We start from the raw sequence: 12,372 nt of genomic DNA, 5'->3' as shown, positions 1-12,372 counted from the left end.
TACAGATCCCCTGAAAGGGCTGAGAAGGCAGCAGGAGTCCTTGGATCACACTTTGAGAACCACTGGGATACTAGAAACATCACCTTCCATCAGATATATATGAGCCTAAAACTGAGGTAGAAATTGTTAGGCAGTGTAGGACTCTGAGACCTTGTTTTCAATAAACATCTCCCTCCATTAGTCTAAAGCTGTACCCAATTCCTGGAATGTATCCTTGGTCTGGGTTCCCAGGTAGTATTAGTGGTAAAGAACCTGGCTGCAATGCAGGAGACATAACAGAGGCGCAATGGATCCCGGGGTCAGGAAGATTTCCTGGAAGAGGGAACGGCAACCCATTCCAGAATTCTTGCCTGGAGGATCCCATGTAGAGAGGAGTCTGGTAGGCTACCATAGCATCGCAAAGAATCAGACACAACTGAAGAGATTTAGCAATTAGCACTATGTTCTTGGACTGATAAATTATCAACACTCAGATCCAGGGAACAGCAGTAATTAACTTCTGTTTCATATGCTGAGGGAAAAACAACTAGTGATCATTAATCTTAAACCCATACATTTGGTCCATTATAAAATGGCCAGTGGGCATAAAGAAGGGTGGTGACTTAACCCGAGGATCAAGAGAAGCCTGGACCTTTAAATTGATTGATTAAAAATAACGGATTTTAAGGACAGGAACCAACCAAAAATGTACAGATTAATACTGGTAAAGATATAGTTTGGTTCAGTTCAGTCACTCAATCGTGTCCAACTCTGCGACCCATGAATCGCAGCACACCAGGCCTCCCTGTCCATCACTAATTCCCGGAGTTCACTCAGACTCACATCCATCGAGTCAGTGATGCCATCCAGCCATCTCATCCTCAGTTGTCCCCTTTTCCTCCTGCCCTCAATCCCTCCCAGCATCAGAGTCTTTTCCAATGAGTCAACTCTTCGGATGAGGTGGCCAAAGTACTGGAGTTTCAGCTTCAGCATCATTCCCTCCAAAGAAATCCCACGGCTGATCTCCTTCAGAATGGACTGGTTGGATCTCCTTGCAGTCCAAGGGGCTGTCCGAGTCAAAAGCTGAGGCAATCCCCACATTTTGGGGGGACTCTTTACCCCCTTCCTCTCAGTGTCTATGCCGAGAGCTTTGTACTTTCCTCCTCTCTAATAAATCCTATTCACTTTCTACTGTGAGCATTTGTGTGTTCATGGATTTCATTCTTTGGCTTCGCGAACAAGAACTCTGATTCCTGCTTCAAAACCATCTCAGAATCAAAACATCAGAAACTAGCAGAAGCACAGGGATTTGATGAAGCCTCCTGTCTCATGCTGACAGTATGACCAGAGAACAAAATCTTTCAAACTGCTTGGTTGTTAAGAATCATCTGGTGTTTGTTAAACACAATGAAGCCTGGGTCCTACCACCACCATCCAACTGAAGGAATGTTTCCGGTAAGCAGTTTCTGGCTATACAGTTAAGTACAGAATGATTCCTAAAATCAGGCAAATCTAGGATCCTTGCCCCACAGGAAAACCAACTGACAGCAGGGCAAGATCTATGCGTGACTCGGTTATTGAACAGAAAGTGATGTGGCCCATACATACTACTGGGACTCGGTCCTTCAAGTGACGTTCGTTTATAAACTGTCTATAGGGGAATTAACTACAGGGAAAGAAATTGATTTTGAAGAGCAACAATGTCCCTTAAGATAGACTTAATTCTAATCACTTACCTGGGTACCAACAGTGATGTTCGGCATTGAAGAAATACCAGCACTAGATTTGGGTTTCTTGTTTTTTGCTCTAGCTTTCTCTAACATTTTTTTCCTTTGACTAAAAGGCACTACACCCCTGAAAGTGAAAAGCAAAAATTGGACAAATAAGCAGCAAAGAAGCCATTAAACAAATCTAAAATTTCACACATTGTATTTAACTATTACTGGTATTGAAAGTGAAGTCACTCAGTCGTGTTCAACTCTTTGCGACCCCATGGACTGTAGCCTACCACGCTCCTCCGTCCATGGGATTTCCCAGGCAAGAGTACTGGAGTGGGGTGCCATTTCCTTCTCCAGGGGATCTTCTCGACCCAGGGATCGAACCCAGGTCTCCCGCATTGTAGGCAGACGCTTTACCGTCTGAGCCACTATTCCTTCTCTAACATTCTTGCCTCAGTATAATATTAACGTGTGCAATTTATTAATAATAACTTGATCGCAGGTCTAACAGTATATAATTGGACCAACTTTTATTATTAACCCTTATTTAATCATTAAGGATTAAAATTTACAGGAAATTCATCATTTGACATTTTCTTCTGTTTAATTAAATTTAACTAATTTAATTGTTTTAATTAGTAGATCTCCCTATGTTATTTTTACCACTGCAAAGTTGCTGATTTCTTAAAACACAACAGAAAACATATTTAAAGTCCCTTTTGAAAATTAAAGGAATAAAGTGAGGCACAGAATACTCAGGCAATGAAATACTTTAATAAATTTCTATTTCATGTTACTGTTAAATGAATGTTAACAGTAGTTATATTCAGGTTGTAGGATTATAAGTGATTTTTATTTCTACTTATACTTTTTAAAAACTTCACAATTATAGTCACTAAGTATATTTTTGTAACCTTTTTTTAATCTTAAGGTTTATTTTTAATGTTACTTTGCTCCAAGGTGAAAATTTCCCTCTGTATAAGCATCTTTTTTAATTGAAGTATAGTTGATTTACAATGTTGCATCAGCTTCTGGTGTACAGCAAAGCGATTCAGCTATACATATACATAGAATAGGAAAAAGAATATATGTATAATATGTATATAATCCTTTCATATTCTATTTTTTATTTACCATTATGGTTTATTGGGATTTTCTAGGCAAGAGTACTGGAGTGGGTTGCCATTTCCTTCTCCAGGGAACTTCCCGACCCAGGGATCGAACCCAGGTCTCCCACATTGTAGACAGACGCTTTACCGTCTGAGCCACCAGGGAAGTCCATGGTTTATTATAGGTTACTGAATATAGTTCCCTGTGCTATTCAGTAAGAGCTTGTTGTTTACCTATTTATAGTAGTTGCATCTGCTAATCCCAGACTCCTAATTTATCTTTCCCTTGCCCCCTTACCCCTTTGATAACCACAAGTTTGTTTTCTATGTCTGTGAGTCTAAAGCATTATCTTTCAACCGACCTTCTCTATTGCTTTGACTACTTAAAGCACCTATCTATGTACATAAACATCACCAACTCAATGGACATGAGTTTGAACAAACTCTGGGAGATAATGAAGGACAGGGAAGCCTGGGGCACTTCAGTCCATAGGGCTGCAAAGAGTCAGATATGACTGAACAACAACCATAATGCACATAAAAGCCTCCACTGGTAAGAAATACCCCCTCTGTGATACTCACCACCAGTATAAATTGTTCTCCAGCTGTGCACAGGTGTAAAGGGCACAGCAATGTAAAGAAACAATCCGTTCACCTTGAAGTTCTGAGTAAGTCTGGGCCGTGTGCTCTAATTTAGAAGCCACAGAACTTAAAGTTTCATCCACCCAGGTAGCAACCTGAAGAATAAAATATCACAAGCTTAAGTAAAAACACGTAATCTTTTCAAAGGGACTGTGGTCAAAACAAGGGCAAGGAATATCTACACTGTGGACCAGAATTCTACAGGATAGAAAAACAAGTAATTAGGAAAAGGTTCTTAATGAGATTAGAAACTAAATTACTTCCTTCACACAAATCAATCAAAATAGTAAGATACTGAAATAGATGGTTCTAAGGCATTAATTGAAAATAAACACCTGCTCCAACAATTTTAAAAAGAATTTAGTGACTCTAAAGTCAAACTGATAATCTGAGGATAGTATAATAGCTATACTTCCTCTATCTATTATAGCTCTTCAGTATCTCATCTGTCAGCACTTAGCTTGAATATTTTTATTCCCTTAAAGTAGAAAGATCTCTCTGAAACTGAATTATAAAATAGAGATAAAACAGAAAAGATTATACACTGGATTACAGTACTAAGGCCTAAGACACTTGGTATTTGTAGGTTTAAGTTAGATAGAAAGATAGAAATGAAAAGATGGAAGAGGGGCAGGGAGAGGAAGAAAATCAAGAATTTAAGAAATGTTTACCACAGGATGTGTTACCTTGTTGTTTTCTGTAGCTACAGTTGCTCTTATGCTATTTGCAGACAGGAGAACTATCTTTTCATTGGTTAGCCCCAAGAATGTTGCTCGTGGGTGATGTAAGGAAGGATTCTTTGAAAGCATAAGAAAAATGATTATCATTTTGTATATTGATTTGGAGAGCTACTTAAAGCAAGATTTAATATAATGAAATACCTGTGCATTTCTGTAAGGCTCAGATTCATTCCACTTCCACTGATAAAGTTCTCCTTTACTGCTGACAGCCAGAAGCTCAGAATATAGAGCCCCAATACAGATGAATTTTGTTCCATCCTATAATGAAGATAACATAGTAGTATAAATATAACAACTGCCAAACCTGATGATTTGGATATAAAACATTAATTACTACATCTAATCTGGATTGATTATGTGAACACAGGAACCACTTTGGCAAGGACCCCGCCCCCTCCCCGCCTTTTCCAGCCACACTGGTCTTCTCCCCGCTCTTGCCAGGACCTCGTTACTGGTCCTTACTGGTCTCTCAGCCTGTTTTTCAGGTGACTCTCTCTCTCCTCAGTCAAGTTTGCTCAAGTGAGATCTTCCCTGACCACACTATCTCCAAAATCAGCACTCTAATATTCCATCTTCTTACTCTGCTTTCCTTTTGGTTCATAGCATTTCACAACTTGATAGATTATATTTACTCATTTATTGTCTATTTCAGGCTTCCCTGGTGGCTCAGTGGTAAAGAATCCACCTGGAATGCAGGAGACGTGGATTTGATCCCTGGGTCAAAAAGAGCCTCTGGAGAAGGAAATGGCAACCCATCCCAGTATTCTCGCCTGGAAAATCCCATGGACAGAGGAGCCTGGCAGGTTACAATCCATGGGGTCGCAAAGAGTTGGACACGACTGAGCATGCATGCATATTTCACTCAGATATAAGCTTTGTCTTGTTCACCACTGTATCCCCCACTCTTAGAACAGTGAACATAGTAGACACTTGATAAACATGTTGAATAAATGAAGAAAAAACAGACTAAGGCACTGAAGCTAGGAAAGTCGAGTATCAAAACAGAAGACTCTGTCCCTGGAAGCCATTCAAAGCTGCTGAAACAAGTGTCCACATTGCTTTTAAAGATAAAAGCTCACTTAGTTTTAAAGAATGTACAAGTAATAAGTTGGAATGCAACTAAATTTTCAAAAGTTTAAACAGTAAGTATAAATAAATATCAATGATAAAGTGATAAATTTTTTAACATTAAGGCCAGAGAGATCAGTCATAAAACTACCCTGAAATCTCACAGCAAAACTTGCCAATAACAGATTTTATGTTGTATTTTTGCTACTGCAAAACTTCTCTGTTCAATTTGAAATTCTGGCTCAGGAGCACACGGAACTAATAGCATCTTTAAAGTTTCTATCAAATTCCAATCTCAGATGCGTTATGGGACTCAGCTACAGCCTACCAAGACTGATAACAGGCCCCACTTCAGAGCCATACAGAAAGAGTGCTAATCTGTGACCTTTCATCTCACCCTGCCAGTCAGCTCTACTTCCAAGTCGCATCTGCCACACCTACGGAGGGGTGCAGAAGAGGCCAGATTTGAAGTTTTCCAACTTAGCAACAATGCTCTTTCCTTCACCGTAGGTATCTCAAAACCCCTGTCTACTTTCTCCAGGATGACTGCATCAAATTTTAACACTTCTAACCTCATAATTCCTTCTCAACCCCTTGGTTAAAAAGATGATGGAATTGAACCAAATGACTCCCTATCTCCCAATATACTTACTGAAAAAATACCATTCTCCCCTCCCCACAATCTCAGAGAAAGAAGTGTCCCTCTCTACTGCTTAAGGATAACACAGACACAAGTGGATGCAACTCACTCTTATTACCCCAACAACCATCCAAACTAGTCTTCCCCTCAGTCTTACTCACAGTAAAGTGAACTATTACTCGGCATACGTTTCACCTCACTGGCTTTCAGTGACAGTGACACCTGGTCTTGCAACAGCCACATCAATGCGCCATGTGTCAGGGAGTTAGAATAGGAAAAAGGAGTCCAAAATGGCAACAGCTAAAAGACAGACAAAGAAAGGGAAAAGCCAGAGAAAAAGGAACAAAGGAAAAATCCGTGGACCTGAGTGAGAACCTCAGGTGAAACAAACACGCCTCCTTCCTGGCTAACCCTAATTTGCATAGGGCAAACGGGGGCAGGGTGCGGGCAGTGGGGAAAGAGACAAAACTATAAAGAGAGGAAGCTAAGAAGAGCTGACTCCTTAGAAAAGACCCTGATTCTGATCTAGGAAAGATTGAAGCCAAGAGGAGAAGGGGACTACAGGGGTAAGATGGTTGGATGGCATCACTGACTCAACGGATGTATGAGATAGAACTGAGAAAATCACACACACTTCCAACACGTGCACTTGCTCAATCAGTCCATCTTCTCTTTAAACTCTGAACCATGTGAGCCTATGCATCACAAGTTCTAGAATCTCCCCTCTCTCTTGTTCACGGGTCACTACTGTCACTACTCTCTCTGGTCTTCCTTTTATCTTCGTGATTGTTTTCTCCATTTCCTTTGTACCATCTTGTACTCCCTGACCCAGATTCTGTCCTTGTCCCTTTATTCAAATTATGCTCCACCCTAAGGTTTATATGTGACTGGGCACCATGGTGTTCAACGTGTCATTCTCCTATCTCCAGACTAACCTGCAGACTAAACTACCTGGATATCGTAAAAGCAACATAACACCTCCAAAATGAATTCACCACCTCCTCCAAAGCTGCAGGCCCCTTGCAGTCCCTATCTCCATGAAGGACATCTACCCACCCACCCTGTAATAGGAAAGCCACGAAGGAACCTGAGCCCTCTCTTCAACTTCTCTCTTCTCAACCATATGGTGATTAGCAAACCAATGCTAGCCTTGTCTCAACGTCCCCTCAGATTCTTCCCTTCCTCTGAACTCACTGTCACTGCTTTGGTTGTTCAGTTCAGGGGATCAGTTGTGTCCAACTCTTTGTGACCCCATGGACTGCAGTACGCCGGGCCTCCCTGTCCATCACCAACTCCCAGAGTTTACTCAAACTCATGTCCATTGAGTCGGTGATGCCATCCAACCATCTCATCCTCTGCTTTGGTGAGATCCTTGCAATTCCCCTCTCTATAAACAACAATTCTATCAGTCTCTTAACTGTTAAGAATAGACATAGAATTGTTCCTATTCCTGTCTTTCTCCTATGCCAATAGTGCTTGTCTCCTTAAAAACACACAAAACAAAACCCCACCAATCTCATCATGTCATTTCTCTAAGAACTTTGTCAGCAGAACAACATCCTAACTTTTCATCTAGGGCCCTCTGGTGTTGCTCCATCTTGCTCTTCTCCTATTCCCACCACACAGCAATAATTCCAAATTTCTCATTGTTCCACAAGCACACCCTGTCCTTTCCTGACTCTAGGCCCATATTGATATGCTTGGAATGCTTTTGCATCTTGGTTAACGCTCACTTAGCCTTAAAAATGCTGCTTAAAAGTCATCTCCTCTGTGAAGATTTTGCCAAATCTCCCAAATCTAAATCTAATACGAGGGGATATTAGTCATTTCCCACTCTAAACCCCTAAATACCAGATTCCCAGCTTCAACCTAGGATTGGTGGCACTGTGAACACATTTCATTGTATGTCAATGTTTGTCTTCCATACTGAGTTCCCTACGGGCTGCTGCTGCTGCTAAGTCGCTTCAGTTGTGTGGGCTGGTCTGGAACAAATCTACCTCTATAACTGTGGCTCAGATCATGAACTCCTTATTACCAAATTCAGACTTAAATTGAAGAAAGTAGGGAAAACCACTAGGCCATTCAGGTATGACCTAAATCAAATCCCTTATGATTATACAGTGGAAGTGAGAAATAGATTTAAGGGACTAGATCTGATAGATAGAGTGCCTGATGAACTATGGAATGAGGTTCGTGACATTGTACAGGAGACAGGGATCAAGACCATGCCCATGGAAAAGAAATGCAAAAAGGCAAAACGGCTGTCTGGGGAGGCCTTACAAATAGCTGTGAAAAGAAGAGAGGCGAAAAGCAAAGGAGAAAAGGAAAGATAAAAGCGTCTGAATGCAGAGTTCCAGAGAATAGCAAGAAGAGATAAGAAAGCCTTCTTCAGTGATCAATGCAAAGAAATAGAGGAAAACAACAGCATGGGAAAGACTAGAGATCTCTTCAAGAAAATTAGAGATACCAAGGGAACATTTCATGCAAGGATGGGCTCGATAAAGGACAGAAATGGTATGGACCTAACAGAAGCAGAAGATATTAAGAAGAGGTGGCAAGAATACATGGAAGAACTGTACAAAAAAGATCTTCACAACCCAGATAGTCATGATGATGTGATCACTAATCTAGAGGCAGACATCTTGGAATGTGAAGTCAAGTGGGCCTTAGAAAGCATCACTACGAACAAAGCTAGTGGAGGTGATGGAATTCCAGTTGAGCTATTTCAAATCCTGAAAGATGATGCTGTGAAAGTGTTGCACTCAATACGCCGGCAAAGTTGGAAAACTCAGCAGTGGCCACAGGACTGGAAAAGGTCAGTTTTCATTCCAATCCCAAAGAAAGGCAATGCCAAAGAATGCTCAAACTACCACACAATTGCACTCATCTGACATGCTAGTAAAGTAATGCTCAAAATTCTCCAAGCCAGGCTTCAGCAATACGTGAACCATGAACTCCCTGATGTTCAAGCTGGTTTTAGAAAAGGCAGAGGAACCAGAGATCAAATTGCCAACTGGATCATGGAAAAAGCAAGAGAGTTCCAGAAAAACATCTATTTCTGCTTTATTGACTATGCCAAAGCCTTTGATTGTGTGGATCACAATAAACTGTGGAAAATTCTCAAAGAGATGGGAATACCAGACCTCCTAACCTGCCTCTTGAGAAATCTGTATGCAGGTCAGGAAGCAACAGTTAGAGTTGGACATGGAACAACAGACTGGTTCCAAATAGGAAAAGGAGTACATCACGGCTGTATACTGTCACCCTGCTTATTTAACTTCTATGCAGAGTACATCATGAGAAATGCTGGACTGGAAGAAACACAAGCTGGAATCAAGATTGCCGGGAGAAATATCAATAACCTCAGATATGCAGAGGACACCACCCTTATGGCAGAAAGTGAAGAGGAACTAAAAAGCTTCCTGATGAAAGTGAAAGACGAGAGCGAAAAAGTTGGCTTAAAGCTCAACATTCAGAAAACGAAGATCATGGCATCCGGTCCCATCACTTCATGGGAAATAGATGGGGAAACAGTGTCAGACTTTATTTTTGGGGGCTCCAACATCATTGCAGATGGTGATTGGAACCATGAAATTAAAAGACGCTTACTCCTTGGAAGAAAAGTTATGACCAACCTAGATAGCATATTCAAAAGCAGAGATATCACTTTGTCAACTAAGGTCCGGCTAGTCAAGGCTATGGTTTTTCCAGTGGCCATGTATGGATGTGAGAGTTGGACTGTGAAGAAGGCTGAGTGCCAAAGAATTGATGTTTTTGAACTGTGGTGTTGGAGAAGACTCTTGAGAGTCCCTTGGACTGCAAGGAGATCCAACCAGCGCATTCTGAAGGAGATCAACCTTGGGATTTCTTTGGAAGGAATGATGCTAAAGCTGAAACTACAGTACTTTGGACACCTCATGCGAAGAGTTGACTCATTGGAAAAGACTCTGATGCTGGGAGGGATTGGGGGCAGGAGGAGAAGGGGATGACCGAGGATGAGATGGCTGGATGGCATCACGGACTCAATGGACATGAGTCTGAATGAACTCCGGGAATTGGTGATGAACAGGGAGGCCTGGCGTGCTGCGATTCATGGGGTCGCAAAGAGTCAGACACGACTGAGTGACTGAACTGAACTGACTGATGTTCCCACAGGCTAGCTTGGCACCTGACACATAGTAGGAGCACACTGATAACTGAACAAACGCATCTCAACTCAAACTTTCTGAGTAAAAGCCCTGCCAGAGCAGTACAACCCTGAACAAGTCATGGTATAGCAAGAGTATGGTGTGTGAGGCTCTCTCAGAACTGACTGGCCTGCATCCCTCAATGATGGGCCAGGGCTCCTCAGCTCATGAGTCCTGAGGTAAGTGAATCCCAAAGACCCTAAAAATCCATGATGGACAAATGTGGATGGACAGCACAAACCACCAACCAAAGAAAGATGGAAAAATCACCTATTGTTTCTCGCCTAATTGAGATGAGTTTGTAGAGAAATACACAGCAATCAGTACACACAGTGGCACAGTTATTTTAGCTCACACACTTCAGAATGTCATAGAAAACAATGCTTTTATTGTTTTAATGAAATACTAATGGCTGCTGCTGTGTAAGCTAGTGCCTGTTTCAACCTGGAAAAGGTGGATATGCATATTTCCTTAAAGATCAGTAGTTGCTAGCTTTTTTATCTGTAAACAAAATCAAATCATTTAGAAGCTGAATCTAATCAACAAATTTGCAATTCTCTAAACAATAAACAAGTCATCACCCAAATGAGCATTCTCTCCCAAAGTGGATGAAAAATGCTAAAAATATAACAAAAATTACCTAGTGGCCAAAGTTTAAATCATTAAGCATACCAACTCAAACTCGTACTAATTTTGACTTCTGTTTTTTAAAAATTGGTCTTATTACTCCTAATTTTCTCCCCACAAAACTTGTTTGTTTTTTTTTATTTTTTACACTTTCCTGTTATCAACAAACACTAGTTTTCCAACTTAAGTACTAGCTCTAACAGCAGACTGTACTGTACACTCTGGCTGAAATGGACAGTACACAACTACAGGCTATGTGGCTCAATTTGATAACTGTCCTTATCCACACTTCATTTCCCCTCACCTATCTCTGTTTCCATTTTCTCCTTACGCCTGGTTTCTCTTCTATTTTATGATCACTTCTCCCTTTGCTCTTACTTCATTATTAAATTAGATTTGTGATACACTTACCTAACTTCTGGAGAATTTTGAGCATTACTTTACTAGCGTGTGAGATGAGTGCAATTATGTGGTAGTTTGAGCATTCTTTGGCATTGCCTTTCTTTGGGATTGGAAGGAAAACTGACCTTTTCCAGTCCTGTGGCCACTGCTGAGTTTTCCGAATTTGCTGGCATATTGAGTGCCAGCACTTTCACAGCATCATCTTTCAGGATTTGAAACAGCTCAACTGGAATTCCATCACCTCCACTAGCTTTGTTCGTAGTGATGCTTTCTAAGGCCCACTTGACTTCACATTCCAGGATGTCTGGCTCTAGGTGAGTGATCACACCATCGTGGTTATCTGGGTTGTGAAGATCTTTTTCGTACAGTCTTGTCACCTCTTCTTAGTATCTTCTGCTTCTGTTAGGTCCATACCATTTCTGTCCTTTATCGAGCCCATCCTTGCATGAAATGTTCCCTTGGTATCTCTAACTTTTTTGAAGAGATCTCTAGTCTTTCCCATGCTGTTGTTTTCCTCTATTTCTTTGCATTGATCGCTGAGGAAGGCTTTCTTATCTCTCCTTGCTATTCTTTGGAACTCTGCATTCAGATGCTTATATCCTTTCCTTTTCTCCTTTGCTTTGCCTTTTTTTTTTTTCTTTTTCTTTTTCGCTTCTCTTTTCACAGCTATTTGTAAAGCCTCCTCAGACAGCCATTTTGCTTTTTTGCATTTCTCTTCCATGGGGATGGTCTTGATCCCCGTCTCCTGTACAATGGCACGAACCTCCATCTGTAGTTCATCAGGCACTCTATGTATCAGATCTAGTCCCTTAAATCTATTTCTCACTTCCACTGTATAATCATAAGGGATCTGATTTAGGTCATACCTGAATGGTCTAGTGGTTTTCCCTACTTTCTTCAATTTAACTCTGAATTTGGCAATAAGGAGTTCATGATCTGAGCCACAGTCAGCTCCCAGTCTTGTTTTTGCTGACTGTATAGAGCTTTTCCATCTTTGGCTGCAAAGAATATAATCAGTCTGATTTCAGTGTTGACCATCTGGTGATGTCCACGTGTAGAGTCTTCTCTTGTGTTGTTGGAAGAGAGTGTTTGCTATGACCAGTACGTTCTCTTGGCAAAACTCTATTAGCCTTTGCCCTGCTTCATTCTGTACTCCAAGGCCAAATCTGCCTGTTACTCCAGGTGTTTCTTGACTTCCTTCTTCCTGCAAGGAGATCCACCAGTCCATCCTAAAGGAGATCAGTCCTGGGTGTTCATTGG

At 41.1% G+C, this 12,372-nt stretch overlaps 1 protein-coding gene across 1 annotated transcript in view; it reads right to left on the bottom strand.

Moving 5' to 3' along the window:
- UBR5 (ubiquitin protein ligase E3 component n-recognin 5) overlaps positions 1-12,372 on the bottom strand; it is a 138,693-nt gene that overhangs the window by 60,555 nt on the left and 65,766 nt on the right. Inside the window, exons 10-13 of the mRNA XM_052651971.1 lie at positions 4,330-4,446; positions 4,135-4,245; positions 3,389-3,543; positions 1,716-1,833 (exon numbers count right to left, since the gene is read on the bottom strand). Coding sequence (XP_052507931.1) covers positions 1,716-1,833; positions 3,389-3,543; positions 4,135-4,245; positions 4,330-4,446 — 501 coding nt within the window. The remainder of the gene's footprint in view (positions 1-1,715; positions 1,834-3,388; positions 3,544-4,134; positions 4,246-4,329; positions 4,447-12,372) is intronic.

The sequence above is a fragment of the Budorcas taxicolor genome, chromosome 14, assembly GCF_023091745.1.
Source record: "Budorcas taxicolor isolate Tak-1 chromosome 14, Takin1.1, whole genome shotgun sequence".
Taxonomy (NCBI): Eukaryota; Metazoa; Chordata; class Mammalia; order Artiodactyla; family Bovidae; genus Budorcas; species Budorcas taxicolor.
Note: the sequence above shows the minus strand (reverse complement) of the source record. Positions and strands in the feature narration are given on the sequence as shown.